The sequence below is a fragment of the Aptenodytes patagonicus genome, chromosome 3 (genome assembly GCF_965638725.1).
Source record: "Aptenodytes patagonicus chromosome 3, bAptPat1.pri.cur, whole genome shotgun sequence".
In the NCBI taxonomy this organism is placed as follows: Eukaryota; Metazoa; Chordata; class Aves; order Sphenisciformes; family Spheniscidae; genus Aptenodytes; species Aptenodytes patagonicus.
Window position 1 is genome coordinate 43507189 of NC_134951.1, and position 21317 is coordinate 43528505.

At 46.0% G+C, this 21317-nt stretch overlaps 1 protein-coding gene across 1 annotated transcript in view; it reads right to left on the minus strand.

Annotated features, from left to right (window-relative positions):
• The window catches only part of LOC143158992 (gamma-aminobutyric acid receptor subunit rho-2), a 41814-nt gene that overhangs the window by 16216 nt on the left and 4281 nt on the right, over window positions 1-21317 (minus strand). The window contains exons 2-3 of the mRNA XM_076335457.1: window positions 16300-16406; window positions 333-400 (exon numbers count right to left, since the gene is read on the minus strand). Coding sequence (XP_076191572.1) covers window positions 333-400; window positions 16300-16406 — 175 coding nt within the window. The remainder of the gene's footprint in view (window positions 1-332; window positions 401-16299; window positions 16407-21317) is intronic.

The window sequence follows — 21317 nt, forward strand, 5'->3', positions numbered from 1 at the left end:
AGTAAGCACAGCTTATGTGAACTTCACCATATACCTTCAAACCTTTGTACACAGCTGTTTATATTTTTGGTTGTGATAGATCCTTCACAGCACTGATTATTCTCCCATTTAAGGTCCCTTTTTCCTTCATACTTTTAATCTTTATCTGAAGATACAGAAATAAGCCTTTGATCACCTGGTTTTATCAAGTTTTTAGTTCTGAGTATTAGCCTCTTCGAACTTGCCAAATGCTGCCATTACTTTCATCTGACCAGTAATTTGAAATCCATAGGTTTCAAGTGGGAGGAACTTTTTACGACTGAATAATTGAGTCTTAAAAGAGGATTACGTACCATGTCAACCTCAGAAATACTGTCCAAGCTTTCAACTTGCACATCCACCCCAACAGGAATTGCAGGGCCTGTAGTAGAATGAGATTTAGATATGTAAATAACTGTTCTTTTATATCATCTGTATTTAATTAGCACTATAAGGTAGCATGCAAAACATTTCTGAGCTTATGTTATGCTTTTCTGTCCATGATTCTTCACAAGGGAACCGGGGGAAGAGTCAGTGAATAACCATGTAAGGCCCCTTTTGAAACACTGAATTATCTTCCCCTTGGCATGCGCTGCAATGGTGACACTGCCCAGCTAATCCAGAGCTTGGATGAAACATTTGCTTATGTTTTTAAAAGCTGAGCCATCCCATCATAAATTTTAGGCCTTTATCAACAAATTTGGCCGCAAGAACAGGGGACTGAGAAGAAGAAACTGCAATCAATGAGCTCTTCCTTGTGGGTTTCTCATTTCTTATCAACAAGACAAGCTACATTAAACTCTCAAGAACCCATCACCATTTTCATTCATATGACTCATTGATGTTGTTAATAGTTTTCCACAGTAGTTTTAAAATTAGCAACCAGAGAATTCACAAAGAGTAAATAAGCAGAAAATATCCCATAATAAATGCATACGCCTCTATTACTAGAAACCCTGTATCAAAATTTCACTGTAGACTGCTGCTCATTAATGACCAGGACCTCCGCAGGTTACTCAAGTTCCCCATAGAGTGTCCTCACACAGCTTCTTCTCTTTTCCAGTGCACTGAGGAGGTAAGTGCCTACAGAGATATGCACACCAAGCACGACCCACCAAGGCAGGTCAGCAGGAACTGCTGAGGAACAGTCCAAGTGGATCCATTGTTACCTTGAGCTCTCAGTGTGTGGCAGTGGGTCTCACAGGGCTCATGCCGATGTGCGTTATCTAGAGCGTATCTCCAGCCTGGGCACTGTCAGTGAGACAGACCGCGGCGAAGGAAGTAGCAGCTCTGCAGACATGTCTGGGACTTGTCCAGCAGAAATGAATTTTCCGAGGACCATAGTGGCCTCCATGACAGTTTGCAAAGATTTTTAGCACGTAGATTTTGAACCTGATTAGCAGTTGGATGGTATTTAAGAGGCACCACAATCCCTTTGTAGATCCGGACCCATATTTGCACAGTGCCATGTGCAGGAGGGCCTGCTGCATGCATGTATTTAGTTACAGTAGCATCTTTCTCAAGAACACATCCAAGCTCTGAATACACTGTAAGCCCAACAAGACAGCAGAACTGCTGTTTTAAGAATGCAGAGCACTTTTGCAAGCTGCCATCCATCCTGCTCCTGTACCTGCAGCAGCATGCACAGAGTCCCACGCATCTTCAGGGCTTTTGAACACAGCCTTGCATTTGCCTCTGCTGGAGGAGAAAGAAGCACCAACCCAGCTTTGGTAGGGAAAGGGTAATCGCAAAGCCCATGACACAAGCTGATTACTCTGACTGGGCCTGATACAGATTTTGCTAGGGCTTTGGTAAGCCAGCCTCACCAAATTACAGCAGAGCGTGCTGACGGTGACACTGTCCCACTTCCACAGGCACGGCTTCAGCCTGTTGCGCCCACGCCGTCTGTCAGCGGCTGTGCTGGGTACAGGCACCCTGAATTGAGCCCTGTGGAGCAAGACCAGGCTCCTCAGCACCACCAATTCCAATTTAAGTGACTGTTGCCCCCAGCAATGAAGCTGAAACATGGCTAACCCAGCACTTTTAGATGACTCCTAGATGCTTACAAACACCCACACATCACATTCAGACACACAGCTGTGCACTTCATGCTTAAAAAAAATGCCAGCAAACATTTGCTCAGTCCTATTCACATCTTGGTGGTGTCTGTCCAAGCCGAAGGGTGTTTGCAGGAAGATTTACTTGGGGAGAAATTCCAATTAATCAGCACTGGCATGTTTCTCAGGAGCCCAGAGACTTTGGTAAGATTTTTCGCTCCAAAGACATGAGCCCATCTTGCCCCCTTTCAGTTGCTTATGTACTATAAGGAATCACTGGAGGCTGAGGAAATTCTCACCCTGTTGGTGTTCAGTTCCCCTTCTCCCAGGTATTCCCTGAAACTGGGAAAACCCACAAAGCCCCAGTCTGCAACCACTGATGAAACACAGACGTGCTGTCACAACCACGTCCAGCAGCGGGGCTGAGAACTGCTGAAGATGTTTTCCTCTTGCACACAGGGCTTCACAACACAGGTGTGCTCATTCAGCAGGTGAGAACAGTCCTCAGCCCCCTCCCCAAATTACATGGGGAATGACTTTCAGGAAAGGGTGAAGTTGCATAGATGAGTAGACTGAACTTGCGGTGGGGCCTTCTGTAAAACTGTTCAGCTCACTGACCCACAGAAACTTAACCCAGCCAAAACCAACAGCAGCAGCAGCAATTGGACTATTTTCTTCCAAATCAGTGACTTGAATCAGCCCAGGGAAAGACCTGCCAGGTGGCCAAGTCAGCCACTGGGGCCAGAGGAGACAGGCGGGGAGGAGGACAGCAGGTCAGAGAGCCCTCTGCTTTTGGTGACACCAGCTCAGGTCCTCATGAGCCAGTCCCTGCCTGCCAGGCCAGGAAACGTGCTCGGTGCCTACTGATCTGGCCACAAGATGCAACCATTCATCAGCCAGTGGATTCCTTCTCAGACCATGGTAACTCATCAAAGAGAGGCAAATCCATGGCAAAAAATCACAGATATCTTTTCTTTGTCACCCTTGCCATGCATCCTTTCTTTTGATTGGCTCCTTGCCCCGGGAGGAGACATTGCTTACATCCAAGGCAGATGTGTCCTTCCTAACACGCAATCCAGCATCCTGCAGACAATGACTAGCACATGGCCCTTCTGTCACCCCACAAATGCGTCATCTTCTGGTTTGACCAGAGGAAATGGTGGCTTCATTAAATGGAAATATTGTGGCAATGGCTTTGCAGTATTCTGCTCCCCTTCATCCCCGTCAGCTGAGTAGTTGTAGAGTATGATAAGGTCTAACAAGCAAATTAGCTTATAGAGTGCTGTTTTTAAGGAGGTGGTTTGTTACTTCTGGCTTTTTCAGTTGACCTAATAAGCGATGCTACATCTCACTACATCCCTGCCTGTCTTACATGCAGTATTTCAGTGCAGTCCTTTTCAATCTGGAATCACTCTATGAGTTTATACCTCGGTTGCAGCCACACTTCCTTCTACTCTCTATGATTATTTAGGACATTGAGTAAAGAAAAGTTAAAAACAACACCAAGAGAAAGAATTTCTATATGACATTCCTCCTGCTCAGTAAAATGTGCTTTGGGTTTTTTTTAAACAAGGTAGCAAAAAGCACTGTATCTGTGGTGATAACAAGCATTTTGATGTGTAGTATAATCAACAGGGAAACAACACAAACCTGCTGATAGGCAGTGCCCTGTTGTACCTTTCTTTGCTCAGATACCTTGTGAAGTCATACATCGTAGTCAAGAAGAGCCTAGGCAACGATTCAAATACTTATCTATTCCCTTAATGCCTTTAAATACATAATAGCTCTTCAGTGTAGTCATGTTTGTGATACTTAACTTGGGCCTCTGCTACAGCAAAGCTCAATGCTCAGAGTAAGTCACTTCAGAAAGGCTCCACGGTCCAACACAGCCCACGTCAGGGCAGGCACAAGGCTGCCCTCAGCACTGCCTCTGGCTCTTGCGAGAGAAAGCATTTGTAATTAATATTATTTGTTGTCACACACAGCTGTTGACATTGCAGTAGTGCCCACAGTGCTTCCAAACAGCCATGTTGTGGTAGGCACGGTGCTAAGAGAGAAGACACGGTCTCTGCCAGGACTGCTTCACAGCGCAATCAGGTTGTGCCAGAAGAGGAAGGCAGCGGTCAGCCATGCTACTTCCCACCGGGTCTCCCTGGTGCCGAGGGGCTGTGTGCCCAACACATGCTGGGCAGCCCCCCTCAACTTCCAGACTGCAAGAGACACTCTCTGTGTATGAATGCTTAATTTAGCCTTGATTCAGGAAATCAAAACCCATCCAAAGTCTATTTACTGCTGCAATTTCCACGCTTGTCTGAACACTAATCACAGATGGAAAAAAAAAAAAACAACCAAAAACTAAACACAAAAAAACAAAACCACAAACAGAAGAACACTGCCAAGATGGTATTTGTCCCTCTCTCCTATTCCTTCCCTATCTGCTCTTGAAGATAAAATACTACGTCCATACTCTTTTCATGTTCTTGCACCAAACACTCAGTTTGGCTCCCAGATAACCAATGAGGTGGATAACCAACCCAGTTACCTCATTGCAAGGACAAAATCTAAGGTTCAGTCTGGAGTTGCCATGAAGCTTTATTAAACCCAAAATAAAGGGTGTTCACTGTAAAGCCAGATGGTCTGCAAAGCCCTTGAGAGAAGAGGCCTGAGGTTGGGTTAGGCACCTTGTACATCAGTGAAACTGCTTTTACTTTTTTTCTTTTCTGCAGTTAATGACGAATTTGAGGGACGATAAAACAGTAAGTATAATAGAGAGAGGGAGAAATCATTTGACCTTTGGACTCAAACGTGAAATTCTTAATCAGACAGTATGAAGATGAGACTGCAAAACTTCCTTATCAGTGGAAATATTTACCCTGCCTTTCTTGGGCAAAATCCTACTACAATCAGCAGGAGCAATCGCTGCTTTTCCCTTCTCTCTGCTCCTCATTCAGCACCTGGGGCTGAGGCAATGAGAAAGCACACAAATGGGAATGAGGGCACGCTGAGAAACCAAGACCCTTTGGAGGAGGCTTGGACAAGAGGTTGGGCTGAGGAGGGAAGAGTGGGTGAAGGGCCAGTGGGGCCAGCCCAAATGTTGCTGCCTGGGAGCTAGTGGTAGGAATCGAATGATCACCAAGTCCTGCTCTAGGTGATAAGCATAACTGATAATGACAATTGCTTATTCACTTGGCCCATCACTCTTCAAAACTTCTACCAAGATGCAGTTTTGCGGAGGCACTTGATGCGAGCAACATTGTAAGTGCATGCAGTGTCTGAAGCAAAACAGAAGACCTGTAAAGAAATGCCCTCTTTAAACCACAGAAACAAACCCTGGGTTTCTTTAAAGGTCATCTTGGCTACAGCACATACCATTGAATTAAATGACTGTTGATCAGTCACAGAAAAATGTCAAGAGATCTTTAGTTTCCAGAAAGACAGGTTTAAAAAGCTAGCAGTTCCCAATTGACTCCAAGGATTAGTGAGACCAAACTGTTGAACCACTGGGGCTCCAGGTGCTTTGTCAAATTCCACATCAAATGCCACTAGGGATGAGCAAACAGAAAAAAACTCTATTGAGAGGGAGCAGAGGATGAGGAAGGTGTGAATAGGAAGGGAAAAGAACAGCTGAGATGGTATCTGACACACTGAACAGGTAGTCAGAGGACAAGTAACATAGATTATAGCATTAAATGTAAAAAAAAGCCCTCATCAGCTAACTTTTCCTTGTCATAAACAGTATTTTATCAATATTCATTTTTTCTTCAGAGAGAGAGGAAATACAGAAGGATCAGCTTGGAGAATTACAAGCAGGAAAAGACCTGAATACTCTAACACTGGAGAAATCTCAAAGCTCAGGCTCCTCTCTAGGATGTTCACTGCTGGACGGGAAGCTAAACAGATCCATGTGAAAGCTGTGGATTTGGCTGAGAGGAGGAAGCAGTGCTGCTTTGCTCAAAGACTGCAGCCCAGCAAAGCTTTTCAGCTCATACTTTAGCGTCTCTGAAAAGTGTCAGCCAAATTCATGGAATTATTCAAATTAAACATGAGCTGAAGTATTTCTAGATCAAGGTCTAGAGAGAAATTGTATAACCTTCAACTGAAGCATTTCTTCCAGAAACAGCAAACATGTCGACATCCATTATCTCCATCACTGTCCACAGCAATATCTTACAGAACACAAATCCTAATTCAGCAGGACTGATACAACCAGAAAGCAAACCTGGGCTCTTAAAAAACTTCATAAAAGTCACACACAGATGAAATGCCACTTACAACAGAGAAATGAACCCACCAATAAACTATTCCACTTGCATCTCAGACACAGCACAGCGGCATCTTCCAAGCAAGCTCGAGACACTCGCACAGTCATTAGCAAATTTGACGATATAAAAATTGGAAATGGAAAATAGGAGTTTTTCATTTTGAGGGAGATATTTATATTTGCATGTTGAGAGAGGATTTCAGTGACCTGAAGCACAACCTGAAGCTGATGGGAGCACTTCTACTTTCTCTCTTGTATTGGACAGTATCCATTAGCCCCAAAATTTCTGTATAGGATTTACAAGTGATATGATAAAGCACCCTTGCACCTTCTCACTGTAAAGGTACCACCTTCTGAAACTGCATCAGCAACATCTTATTTCTGTAAATTCCTGCATGTCAGTGTCCTTGCCTCAAATCAAAGTTGGGTATTAAAAAGATACTTAGGGACCAGCCTGTCAAGATGTTTGTGGCTTTATATGTCTTTATTCCTTTGCCAAGTTCACAACCCAGTGTCCTGAGAATCAGGTGAGAGTGCTCTCTCATTTCTCTTTCCTCTGCAGTGAGATGCTCTGTTTTGTGACCTACTCTTCAGTGAAAGCCATTACACATTCGACTTAGGTGCTGCATATAGAAAAGATGCTGTACCTTTAGAGTACAAAAAAGAATACCTTTAGAGAAGACCCACTTTGCATCTGCTTTCTGTGGTTGTAGAAGTAGAATAAATGGACCTAAAAAGTCTCCATTTTGGGTGGGTTCTGACACCAAGAAGACTTTGTGGCTTGCTTCACCTTGCAAAAACTCTAGTTTGAATACTAAACTCTGTCCCAGGCTGAAGGGGACAGCCGGTCTGGGGCTAACCCCTCCAGGGAACCCAGGAGGTTTCCACAAGTCCTGTTCAGGAATGACTTCAGAAGGTGCCCAACATTAAATCCTGTCACGTCCCAGCATGTCTCCGCACCTAAAACCACCCACTGAGGAGGAGCCATGAAAGCTACAAAGGACCAGTCAGTTCCCAGTCAGAAATAAGGACTGGACACAAACATGGTTTTTATTTTTTAACACTGCAGCAGGCTTTGGAAGATAGGGAATAGCGTGCTACCGTGAAAATGCCTGGTGTCAGTTTTCCACTCCAGCTCTGAGACTAAAGCTTTGTAACATCTCTTTAATTTTTCTCTTTGGCAGTGATTTCAAAGGCTCATTGTTTTTCTGTGAGACAGTCTCTCTGTCCCTTCATCTATCTTTGAAGGAGCGAGGCAGACGTAGGCCCTGCGATAAAAATATCTACATGGGAAACAAGCATGTTTGAGACTTCTTTGCTGCCAGACATATTGTGCACACCCAGAAAGGCTCGCAAATGTCCATAAGGGATCCCATGTCTGCAAGCTGCAAAACAGTCTCCAGTGTTTCTGCATGTATATGTGTGTATATGTATAAATATATTTTATCTTTTTTAACGTATGTATATATGTCTGGGACCTCTTAGGTATGGGCAGCTTCCAGGCAGTCACCCCCAGGATATGCTCATCAGCTGCCACATGACTGCAGAGACCTTCATTTCTTCGTATCTCATTGAAGGAGAAGCAAGTTTTATTCCAGCCCTTGATACGAACCCTAAGTGAATTACTGATGCTTCATTCACCTCACCATTCATCCATCCTGACAAAAATACTGCCAAGAAAGAGCAGCGAGGACCAGCTGATGTTAGGCTATTGGGCTATGAAGAAATATAATAAAAGTACAGCATTAGGCTGTTCCTCAGCAAAGAAGATATAGCTATTTTAAGTATCAACTAAAGCTGCTTATTCAGAGGCTCCCTGTAAAATATGAGATGTCATAGATGAAATGCTTAAAAAGGATGTTTAAGGAAGGCAGCAAACCAAACATTTACATAATCTTTAAATATTAATATTTGTAAATATTACCTGAACATCTGCTAGCTAGAACAAGGTCACTGACGCGGAAATAACTCTCTAAGGGTCATAACAAATGCAGTCGATTTTAGCTTATGGAGGCTACTTTTAACATCAGCAGAAATCTTTGTCATTACCACCATACCCAATAGCTTGTCTCTAGTGGGCTGAGAGCAGGCAAGACAACCATGCTTACTGGGCTGTTAATAACACAACTTACACAACATTTGCTTGCTCACTTGCTCTTTACAAAGATACTCTTTCTTGAAAAGCCCTTCACCTTTCTCCAATGTTTTTCTTCCATTTCACCTTGCATAACCCTAGCTGCTCTGTCCAGTGGTCACAGCTGTGTTGGGCTGGCAGCTCACTGACTGTCCTCTGCAGACCAGCAAGAGTCACTGTGGCCACAATAAAGCAGCTACAGACCCCATCCCCTTTTTAGCTTAAAGTTCAGTGGTGAAGTTGTAGACTGGTCCACCAAAAATGTTGAAGGTTAACAGCTGCCCGTTATTCCACCAAGCTTGGGAACCATCACTTTTACAGTATAGGGTTTCTTTACAGTCTAATGTCACTCACAATCTCCTTATGCTATTATTTATGTTTTCCAGAGATGAGTTGCCTTTCCCACCTGCACCATAACATCACAGGCCCAATGCAATGCCACAGGCCTGGACTCTCCATTAGACTGCGGTCCCTGAGCTGCCCTCAGAGAGCAGGGAGGGTCTTCAGACAGCGACCAGTTACAGTCATACGCGTCCCATGGGCTCCTCTACTCCGCTTCAGCACTACAAAAGCCTTTTTATCCTACACAGGTCAGACCACATCAGTTTGACTGGCATTGCCGCAGCAAAAAACTGGAAGGACTCACAGGGCATAGCAAATCGTTGTGACTGCCTGACGAATAACATTACAGAAGAAAATACAAGGATCGCCTCTTAACAGGCTTTTGTTTACTTTCCTTTATATTTTTTTCCACCAGGCTTATCATCTGTCACTAAAAATACACTGCATAATTCTGCAGCTGTGCAAGAACCTGTAGCACCTGAGCTATCTCCATGCATGTGAATCATGCTTTCCAAGGCTGGAACCTCAAAGTTGTTGCCATGTTTTGTTCCTTATATGCAACTTCAGTGCAACTTTCCTAACACCCCACCTTTGTCCCAGGTAGCTCTATAAGACAAGGAGGTTTTGAGCAAAAATTACAGAAACACCGTGTTTTTCCTTTACAAAAAGTCACCTTCTCACCAAAGGCTGTTAGGCTATTTCTCAATTTTATGAATGTTACTCCAAGTTTTTGGGCTCTAGCAGTATCCTAATGCCTGTGATGGGAGGTAGCATAGGAAAACAAGACAAGAAGAAGATTAAAACGCCATTACATTAGCACTGGAAGAGTAATTGTGTAACTATGTGTGTCTACTTGGTGGGAACCATGCACAAAGGTGTTCCTCAGGGGCTCTGCAACATGGATAGAAATAGTAAAAATTTGGTCTGTTTACAGAAATACAGTGCACTGGTGACACTGGACATCAAAACCTAAGCCATCAGCACAACAGAACAAAACCCCTCAGCTTCCCCAAAAAGCACAGGCATCATGTCCCTGACATACATCCATCTAGGGAAAAAAAAAAAATCACAGTGGCTCCCCAGCTATCTCCAACCAAGTTGAGGGAAGGAGTCCGGATCTCCTCCCAGAGAAGCCCTCACATCCCACCCCATCAACCCCAGGAACCAGCAGGCCTTTTGGCCAGAGTGGTGACACTGAGGAAAGAGTGGCGCTTCCAGTCTGCCCACATCAGGCATTCAGAAGTCACCAGCCAAACTGCAAAAACTGGGGTTGGCTTAAAAAAAAAAAAATCTGAAAACTCAACACAGCACCCTAATCTTTAATTATTTGAGTTTCTAAGGTTTTTGATGCACATGCTTTGAGGCTTTTCCCTGCTACCTAGAAGACTAGTAAGATTCCCTCTCCAACACCGACATTGATTTTTGACCACCGAAGGGAAATCTTGATCCTTTCCCTTCGGGACCAGCAGTTTGTCACTGACTTCGCTGGCTGGGAAAACCATTTACTGTTAAAACCAATTCTATTCAACCTAGAGTCACCAAGACAAATAAGGATCCCATAGCTGCACTCACTCTGAGCTGTCTATTTTTCTCTGCTTGTTCTATTCCCTTGTATTTTAATATGATGAAATATGGCTTGGATGGCCACCCTCAGTGAGACCAGTTTAGTGGTGACTGCTGTCTCATGAGCGGGCAAAAGGCAAGCATTTGGGATTCCCCTTCTTCCCACTGCTGGAATCATAGAATCATAGAATCATAGAATAGTTTGGGTTGGAAGGAACCTCTAAAGGTCATCTAGTCCAACCCCCCTGCCGTGGGCAGGGACATCTTCAACTAGATCAGGTTGCTCAGAACCCCGCCCAACCTGACCTTGAATGTTTCCAGGGCTGGGGCATCCACCACCTCTCTGGGCAACCTGGGCCAGTGTTTCACCACCCTCAGCGTAAAAAATTTCTTCCTTACATCTAGTCTCAATCTACCCCCCTTTAGTTTAAAGCCATTCCCCCTTGTCCTGTCACAAGAGGCTCTGCTAAAAAGTTTGCCGCCATCTTTTTTATAAGCCCCCTTTAAGTACTGATAGGCTGCAATAAGGCTTCCCCGAAGCCTTCTCTTCTCTAGGCTGAACAACCCCAGCTCTCTCAGCCTTTCTTCATAGGAGACGTGTTCCATCCCCCTCATCATTTTTGTGGCCCTCCTCTGGACCCGCTCCAACAGGTCCGTGTCTTTCTTATGCTGAGGGCTCCAGAGCTGGACGCAGTACTCCAGGTGGGGTCTCACCAGAGCAGAGTCGAGGGGCAGAATCACCTCCCTCGACCTGCTGGCCACGCTTCTTTGGATGCAGCCCAGGATACGATTGGCCTTCTGGGCTGCGAGCGCACATTGCTGGCTCATGTCCAGCTTTTCATCCACCAGGACCCCCAAGTCCTTCTCAGCAGGGCTGCTCTCAATCCCTTCATCCCCCAACCTGTATTGATACCAGGGGTTGCCCCACCCCAGGTGCGGGACCTTGCACTTGGCCTTGTTAAACCTCATGAGGTTCACACGGGCCCACTTCTCAAGCTTGTCCAGGTCCCTCTGGATGGCATCCCGTCCCTCTGGCGTGTCAACCGCACCACTCAGCTTGGTCTCATCTGCAAACTTGCTGAGGGTGCACTCAATCCCACTGTCTCTGTCATTGATGAAGATATTAAACAGTACCGGTCCCAATATGGACCCCTACAGGACACCACTCATCACCGATCTCCATCTGGACATTGAGCCGTTGACCACTACCCTCTGGATGTGACCATCTAACCAATTCCTCACCCACCAGACAGTCCACCCATCAAATCCATACCTCTCCAGTTTAGAGAGAAGGATGTTGTGGGGGACCGTGTCAAAGGCCTTACAGAGGTTCAGATAGACAACATCTGTAGCCCTTCCCGTGTCCACTGATGTAGTCACTCCATCATAGAAGGCCATTAGGTTGGTCAGGCAGGACTTGCCCTTGGTGAAGCCATGCTGGCTGTCTCGAATCACCTCCCTGTCCTCCATGTGCCTTAGCACAGCTTCCAGGAGGATCTGTTCCATGATCTTGCCAGGCACAGAGGTGAGACTGACTGGCCTGTAGTTCCTTAGGTCTTCCTTTTTTCCCTTTTCAAAAATGGAGGTTATGCTTCCCCTTTTCCAGTCAGTGGGAACTTCACCGGACTGCCACAACTTCTCAAATATGATGGATAGTGGCTTAGCAACTTCATCCGCCAGTTCCTTCAGGACCCGCAGATGGATCTCATCAGGTCCCATGGACTTGTGCACCTTCAGGTGCCTTAGATAGTCTCGAACCTGATGTTCTCCCACAGTGGGCAGCTCTTCATTCTCCCAGTCCTCGTCTTTGCCTTCTGCGGCTTGGGCGGTGAGGCTCGAGCACTTGCCAGTGAAGATCGAGGCAAAAAAGTCATTGAGTACCTCCGCCTTCTCCGTGTCCCAGGTAACCAGGTCTCCCGTTTCCTTCTGGAGAGGGCCCACATTTTCCTTCATCTTCCTTTTATCCCTGATGTACCTATAGAATCTTTTCTCGTTGCCCTTGATGTCCCTGGCCAGGTTTAATTCTATCAGGGCTTTCGCTTTCCTAACCTGATCCCTGGCTGCTCAGACAATTTCTCTGTATTCCTCCCGGGCTACCTGTCCTTGCTTCCACCCTCTGGAGGCTTCCTTTTTGTGTTTGAGTTTGTCCAGGAGCTCCTTGTTCATGCATGCAGGCCTCCTGGTGTTTTTGCCTGACTTCCTCTTTGTTGGGATGCATTGCTCCTGAGCCTGAAGGAGGTGTTCCTTGAACATTACCCAGCTTTCTTGGGCCCCTCTTCCCTCCAGGGCTTTGTCCCATGGTACTCTACCAAGCAGACCCCTGAAGAGGCCAAAGTCTGCTTTCCTGAAGCCCAGGGGAGTGAGCTTGCTGTGCGCCCTCCTCGGTGCCCTAAGGATCTTGAACTCTACCATTTCGTGGTCACTGCAGCCCAGGCTGCCCTTGAGCTTCACGTTCCCCACCAGCCCCTCTTTGTTGGTGAGAACAAGGTCCAGCATAGCACCTCTCCTTGTTGGCTCCTCTACCACTTGGAGAAGGAAGTGATCATCGACACATTCCAGGAACTTCCCAGATTGCTATGCCCTGCCGTGTTGTCCCTCCAACAGATATCGGGGTGGTTGAAGTCCCCCATGAGGACCAGGGCTTGTGAGCCTGAGGCTGCTCCTATCTGTCTACAGACGGCCTCATCCACTCAGTCTTCCTGGTCAGGTGGCCTGTAGCAGACCCCCACCATAATGTCACCTGTCCCTGCCTTCCCTTTAATCCTGACCCACAAGCTCTCGGTCAGCTCCTCATCCATCCCCAGGCAGAGCTCCATGCACTCCAGCTGGTCATTGACATAGAGGGCGACACCCCCTCCTCCTCTCCCCTGCCTGTCCTTCCTAAAGAGCCTGTATCCCTCCATCCCAACACTCCAATCGTAGGAGCCATCCCACCACGTCTCCGTGATGCCAATAAAGTCGTAGCCCTGCAGGCATGTGCACGTCTCTAACTCCTCTTGTTTATTCCCCATGCTATGTGCATTTGCATAGAGGCATTTAAGGTCGACCCCCGATGAAGCTGTCTTACTGGCTGGAGTTCCTTTGTGCTGCTCTTCAGGTGCTCTCCTGCTGACCTGTGATCCTTCTCCAGGCTCTGGGCATCTCTTGCTGGCCCTGGCATCAAACTGGTAGGAGTGGGATGGATTGAGGTTCCCCTCCCCCGGCATCTCTAGTTTAAAGCCCTCTTCACCAGCTTGGTAACTTACAAGCTGTGCATGGTCCTGACCACTCAGTGCCTACAACTGCATACGATGCATTCTGTATCTGTCCTAGGGGCTACCAGCCTGGGGTCCTGTGTGCTTTCAAATCTGAGCCTGCTTCTGCACTATGCTTCTCCCCTCTTGTTTGCTCTGGGAGAGCTGCTAGAACAAGCATGCTCACCTCCTGATGTGATCGGGGGTGAGCAGGGATGATCTTCAGCACCAGAAGCACCATATTCTCTTCTCTGAGAAAAAAGGAACAATTCCGGCGCAGGCACCAGCCTTGCAGTAAGGAGTGAAAATGGTCAGAAGAAAATACATTTGCAGCCAGATTATTATATGATAGCGGTTCCTATCTGAACGTAGGAAAAGAAGAAAGCCAAGAAAAAGTTACTGCTTCAGTAACTTTGGCTTTTTTTTTGGTCCTGCAGTAGCAGAACCTTTCCACACTGCTCTTTTTTAAGGCCTTGGGAAGGGAAGAGGAGAAGGACAGAGGATCTACAGGATGGGAACTAGGGGGTACCCTCTGGGCTTATAGCAGGACAGGGGATACCTGGTATTTAGGGACATATGTACACTTTAGTGAACTCACTCAACAGAGCATGGTATCTACTTCTCAGTGTCTAGTCTTCTGTTAGGAAAGATGAAGCATACAAAATCAGCAATCCATCTTCACATGTGTGAAACCATGCAACCTCTTATCCCCCTTCAGAAGACAACATACAATCTAGTGACACAAATCAATGAAGTGTTGATCAAAATCAATGAAATGTTGATCTCATCACTGGAAGTGTTCAAGGTCAGGTTGGATGGGGCTTTGAGCAATCTGATCTAGTAAAAGATGTCCCTGCCCACGGCAGGGGGGTGGACTAGATGATCTTCAAAGGTCCCTTCCAACCCGAACCATTCTGTGATAAAGCACTGCTGTGCTGGGCAAGCCGTGTGGGATGGCACATGATCACCAATACCCATGACAGAGCAGTGTGCCAACAAAACAAAGCCAGACTGAAAGCAGTGGACATCCAGCCAACACCTCACAGATCCAGGCTTTGCAGACAGAACAGAATGGAAAAAAGAAGCCTAAAAAGCCAGGTAAAGAAAACCAAGACCAATAAACAAACGAACAAATGGGAAACTGAGCCAATGAGGTGGCTGGCTGGACAATCCTGACAGTGACCATCTCCTCCTGGAGCCAAGAGGATTTAGGTCAGTCCATGAAACCAATCTCATGGCTCCCTGGTCTTTTTATCTTTCAGAGGTCAGGTTCCTTCCCAAATCCAGCCTGCTGAAAGGCTCACCTTCCAAAAGAAGCAACCTGGCAGGAGAGGAAATACCAGCAATAAGCCATAATCTCCCTTTCCCTAACCAGAGGGTGGAGCAGCAGTATCACTGTCAAGGAGATACCCATCTGGGGCAGGTGGGGGGCCCGAGGCCAGCTCATTCAGCATCACTTTTACAGCCGATTCAAAAAGGAGCAGGCATGCTCAGTGCCTCCAGAGCAAGCTCCCAGACCTCAGCCCTGAGCCTCAGTTGCACGCCTGGGCTTGTCAGATGCGCTCACACCAACCCCAGGGAGATTTGCCTATGTTCCACCCAGAGGACAATTTAAGGCAAACTCTTCAACCCTAGAAATAGCAGATCAAGTTTACCACTGATTATCAAGACAGTTACCTCCAACGGGTAGGCTGGACTGCAACTTGTTAGTAAATTAGAGTGGGGGAAAAAAAACCACTGGTGATGACACATTTTGGACTCTGGAGTTTGGAGATATGTAAATTGTGGGCATGGGGACAGCACTGTGCTGTCAGATCAGCACATCTGCACTGTGGGGCGAGAAACATCTTTCCAGCTACGCCAGGAACAGGCAGGTCAGAGAAGCTCTGTTCTACAGACTAGGTGCAAAGAGAAAAATACCCCTGTGACCCACTGGACAGGGAGATGCTGCACTTCATCCAAGAATGACGATTGACAAAGGATGCAGTATTAATCATTCAGCAAAAGCTGCAGAAAGCTCTGGCCTTAGCTCTGGAAGAGCTTGGTTATTGATCTAATCGGAAGAGGGATTTCCATGCTCGTATACCAGCACATTTTTTATTCAAGTACTCTTTTACCTCTGCAGCAGCGAGCTTAGAAAGACCAGGCGAGCATGTCCCTGAAACTGGGTACAACAGAAGACAGAAGTGAAGGTGATGGAGGCCTCCCCTCCTGCTCTTTTGGTTCCTTTAGAGAGTTTGAGGCAAGATTTTATCTGGACAAAAATACTCCATTTTCTCCTAGCAAGGATGGGATGTGATCCACCTAACGAGTTCTTTACTTTGCAGTTTGATCACATCAGCTGAAAAGGTCATTGCAACTTCACAACTACAAGTGAACATTAAAACCTGCAGCTTGTTCATCTTCTCAACAGTGAAATACTTACCAGGAGGGTCCATCCTGAGCTCTGGGGAACACTAGCCAAAAAAAGAGCCAACTTCAGCAACAGGAAGGAGCTGTACAGAGGACTGAGGTAAGGATGAGGCCTTTCTGAATTGCCTTGAATATCTCCTGAAACCACCGAAGTCCTTTCCCTTCACACTGGTGCATCTGGCCAGAGGCTTTTTTTTTTTTTAATTACATGATTAATGAGATAATTAGATGACTTTTAATTAGATGAGCATGAAATAAAGAGAACCATTTTATTCTCACCTCCAAAAGCCGGCCGCATGGTGAAGTCATGGTCATGAACCCTGAGAAGCTGCTCCGTCTTTCCTTTCCAAGTTTTGGTCACGTCATGATTCTTCTTATAGATGTGACTGCAAAAGACAGCAATAGCGTTGGTCTGACGCCTCTGCGGCCCGAGCGCTGCTCTGCGTCCGACCTCTGCCTGCCCGATTTCAGAGCCCCGGGGGGGAGGCCTTGTGGGCACAGCCCCACGGAGGGAAGCGGGGTTGCTGCCAGCACCACAGCATAAGCCAGCGCGGCAGCCCCAGCGCTGCCTCTCCACAGCATTAACTCAGACCTGGCCCCCACTGCGGGCAGCCCTGCCATCTCAGCTGGCTCCAAGATGGTGGAGCGGTGGTCTCTCCGCCCTGGACGCCACAGCTCCCGGGGAGGCACGAGGCCGAGAGCACAGCATCTCACAGAGGAGCCGGGATGCAGCCAATGTGACAGAGCAAGCAACAGTAGAAGCAGCTGACTCTGCCCCACACGTTACCCAGCCAGGACTTGGCTGGGTACCGAGGCAACATTATCATGAGAAAGCTCTTTTCAACGGTGGTCGCGCAATGTCATATGCTATTCTGAGACTACCTGCCCCACGAACATCAGTTGAGTACCAGCAGTTTCTGTGGACAGAGGGCTCGCTTTGCCTTTTGACAGCGACAAAATCACCCATTTCCCTCCACAGCAGCAGGAAAAGAGGGGTTTTATCTAAAGAAGTCAGCAAGATCTGCAACCCATCACTTTTTTGAATATTAAGGGGGGAAAAGTCATAAGTTTTTATTTGAGAGATCATGTAACGGTAGAACAATGATGACAACAAACCCCTGAGAAAAGTGTAAGAAGGTCACTAAAATGGCATAAGCAGGTAACTAAACAGCAGACAGACACATACTGCATGGACTTTCGGAAGAAAATCCAGATCGGCATCCCTGGTGTTCCCCAGCGGTGGAGGAAGGAGAGCTTGAACCATTAAGATTCCTCAACCCCTTTGCTCTGGGCATAAGAACTGACAAAGTTGTAAATACTGCTGCAATTAGCTGTTTGCCAGCGACTTAATAAAAAGAATAATAATAAATAGAAGGGTTCAGATTCATTTGCCTGTGGGGGAGAAATATTACTGACAGTAAAGAACAAAATTCTTGGAGGAAAAATAAAGGGAATACTCTAATAGGTACAAAAATGAGGGTGAATTAGGCTTAAAATCTTGGTCAAAAATTCAGAGCTTAGAAAACCATCACCACATGCATAAGTGTGGCTGTGGAAGGGCCATGGATCTGCTTTAGGGTCATTAAAATACAAATCATGAGGAGTATGAGCAAAGGGAGCATAAATTGCAAATCAGAAGAAAAGTTTCCCATCAGAGCATTCAATTCAGCAAAGAAATTACAAAACCTAAGGGGCATTGACAGCTGCTGCTAACATGTTTCGCCTTACTTTAATAAGGAGGCGAAAAACAGAATTAAAAAAATTGTATTAAATGGATGTTTTGAAGGAATATAAGCCCTTGTGCTCCAGGGCACATGTTACATAGGAAAATTTGGATCCCCCTCACCTCACTTTGGGCTCGTGTTTAAATCGGGATGTCGGAGCATCTCTCTCCCTGCTGGCTGTATAAAAGAGCCAGCTGGAACAAGTGCACTCCCAACACGGCTGCATTAATGTTTACCTAAAAGCAGGGGGATAGACCCAAGCGCAGCCATTAATGGGAATGGTTGGAGGCAAAAGTTTAGCTTTGCACTGCTTGCTGCAGGGGGAGGTTGTGTTTCTTTGCAAAGGTTGGGGCTGCTGACAAAGTGCTCCCACTTCACAGTCCGCAGTATTGCCTCTGCTCCTGAAAAGCTGGCAGTGGAGAAGAATGATCTTACTGTCTCTGCTTGACTTTAACCATCAGGGAAAGGACTAAGTACCAGTGAATGTTCAATCAAACCTCTCAACTCAAAGAATGGGGGGGAGGGGAGGGAGTCAAGTCAAAAATCCAGTAAAACTTTGGATTGCATGCTGTATGAGGAAATAGAAAGGTTTTCCATAGAAAACCCTGATGGCATTACAATGCCATCTTGTAAATCGATGGCACAGCCTCACTGAAACGCCAAGCTCTGATCAATTCATTTAAAAATCACCACACAGGAGAGCTGCTAAGAACAAGTCTGTGGCTGCAGAGGCTTCAGAGGGCTAGCTGGGGACAGCAACGCTGCCTTAGGAAGAAAACAGGATTTCAGGAACTTCCTGAGCCAGGGGTTGCATTTAATAGCCAGCATTTAATCATCAGTTCATGCCCAATCCTTCAGGTACCAGATGGACGATTCAGAATTTACAGACAGAGATCTGTCATTTAATTTTTAATCAATTTAATCCATTCACAAAGATTTTGTATAGAGCTATTTTTAATGACAGATAGTCTACACAGCCTTGGAAGTGTATAACTATTTTTGTCAATTTAATCCAAAAGCAGACCAAGTTCATTTAAAAAAAAAAACCAAACAAACCATTCTTTATGACAGTGCGTGACATCAGCTATGCTGGTATCTTCTGATCCTCTCTGGCAGGTATCCCATGCCACCCCCACCACTGTTTGGCATAGGAAGTATCTCATTATCTGCAGCAAAGGTGAACACAGCCGCCAGTGCCTTTGCAGAGCTGAAGGATGCACTGAACACTTCTGCCCATCGCGTGCCTTTACCGACAATCTGATCACCGGTATCTCATAAATCCTCCCTGATGTACTTATGGTCTTTAGCACTTCTGATTATAGATTTGTCAGGGTTTCTTTCAGCTTTATGCACTCTCTGCAATTCACCATATTCATTTAAAGCCACCCATCTCCCTTTCTCTTTTTTGCCATGTTTTTCACATATAACTTTATTGCTGTGTACGCTTTGCTCAAGTGGGATGAGTTTGATAAAACTGCCTTTTGTGAGGACTTGTTCCTGTTTACAGAGGGGAGTAGGGGACAGGTATCTCACTGAGCTTCTGTAAAGGCTTCTCCATTATTGCCCTATTTTTTTTTATATACTTTCCTTTCCAGTCACTTTTATTCAGAATTGTTCTCAATTGCATAAAATAGATCCTTTTTATATTGCCAAATATATCAAAGAAAATTAAATTTTGATGGCATGAGAAATCACAGATAACAGCTCAGCAGGACTCAAAAAAGCAGTGGGTATCTATGCAGACATCCAGGCCTTTCCAGAGGAAGATAAAGAACTTATAAAATTGGAAACAGCCATCGTGCTGTAGGGTGTAAGGCAATGGCTAAGCGGTGAGCCTGAAAGGAAACGTGATCCCCGTCCCAAGCACGGCACAGCTGCTGGCAGCCAGGGTCCGGGAGGTTTCTGCACCTCCCTCTGGAGAATTCAGCACTAACTTTGGTCACAAGATGGTATCTCATGGTCATGGGACATCAGTTCCTATTATCCTATTTCCTATTGGGATTCAGAAAAGTATTTCTACAGTTTCAGTGAAATTCTTACCGCACTTCAGTATATTCTCTGGGGAAAAAAAACTAAAACGCATTAGTGGAAGGTGTCATTTACTTTGTATAGCAGCCACAGCAAGCTGGAGGAGCTGCACACTGTGTAAACCTTGCACCAAGAAAGGTACAAAACCTCCTGTTTTTTCTAACCAACAAAGCATACGACTGCTGCAAAGATCCCCTAGAGGATAAATGAAAAAGAGAATGTACAATAGCAGTTTATGACTGCCATAACAATTAACTCGCTCCTAGATGAACATTTCAAATTTATTATCTCCATTATGCTATGAGTGTATCCCACATAGATGTGTATCTTTAATATTAAGGTACATGGATCACATGGGATCAGATATGGTCGAGAACTTTCTGACAAGGTGGGAACCTCAAGGTCCTCGATTTTGGGGAGGTCCCCTCCCATTGCCTGTCAGGGCCACCAATTCAAGGGCTTGACGAGTCCCGGCTGCCCAAGAGGCCCTGGTAGCTCCACAACAAGACAGGTCTATCCTGGTTTACATGGATGGCCACACCAGTCCCTCTTGTTCCCAGAGCCGCAGCGGTGAGAGACGCTGTTGCCCTACCTCTGGATGTAATACGCTCCACACTGACTCATCTGTGGGTTCATGCCTGGAGCGGGAAGGGAAGGGAAGGAAAGTGACTTTCCTTGCCAGATTTCTAGAAAAATCTAAATCAGACTCTGAAAAACGATGGACACAAACTCAAAGGATGTGCACAATTACTGTTTTGGAATATTTCATGGTCACATGCCCAACACACCTTATCATCTATTGCTTAGGACCCTCCATTTTCGCTTGGATTTATGAAGTATGGTTTTTAACCAGAGGAAAAAAAAAATCTCTTCTATGGTTGTTCATGTTTTTAGCTTATTAAAGATGAATGCAGAATACTTTTGTTCTTCACAGCAATAAATGGAGCCTTTTTTTACCAAGCATATCCCAAACCCTGCACTCCTCGCCTCTTCCTACATCCACCCAGCCCAAAGCCAACAACAGTAACATAAGCAGAGGGTAAAATTCGCAAGGATGTTGTTGTATGCAGAGACACTCCCTTGCAAGGCTAAAAAGCTCAACCTTTTATTTTCACTATTTCAGGGCAGAACTATCCAACCTGCCCGGCTGTCCCCACGCCCCCTGTCACTTAAGATGTCATCTTTGGCTCGTGAAAACAAAAAACAATTACAGGCCCTCCTCACCGTGAAATCAGTGCAATTCGCACCCGTGTCAGCAGAAGCAAAAGTAAACCAGCGTGTTTAATTGCAGGGGTACAGCACTGTGGTAATGCTCAGCTTCCCAGTGTAAATAGGCTGCTTGGGCAATGAACACTGCAAAGAGCCAAATGATGGCGATATGGGGGATAATGGGTCTAGCCAGGGGAGACAGAAGCCACCGTTCTGCTGAAGAGGCAGGAGGCACGAATGTTGGGGAGACAGCACCGAATGCACGCAGGCTGGTGAGGAAGCAGCGCTGAGGCTCTAAACACCTCACAGCCTACGCAGGCAACTACACAGCTGCAG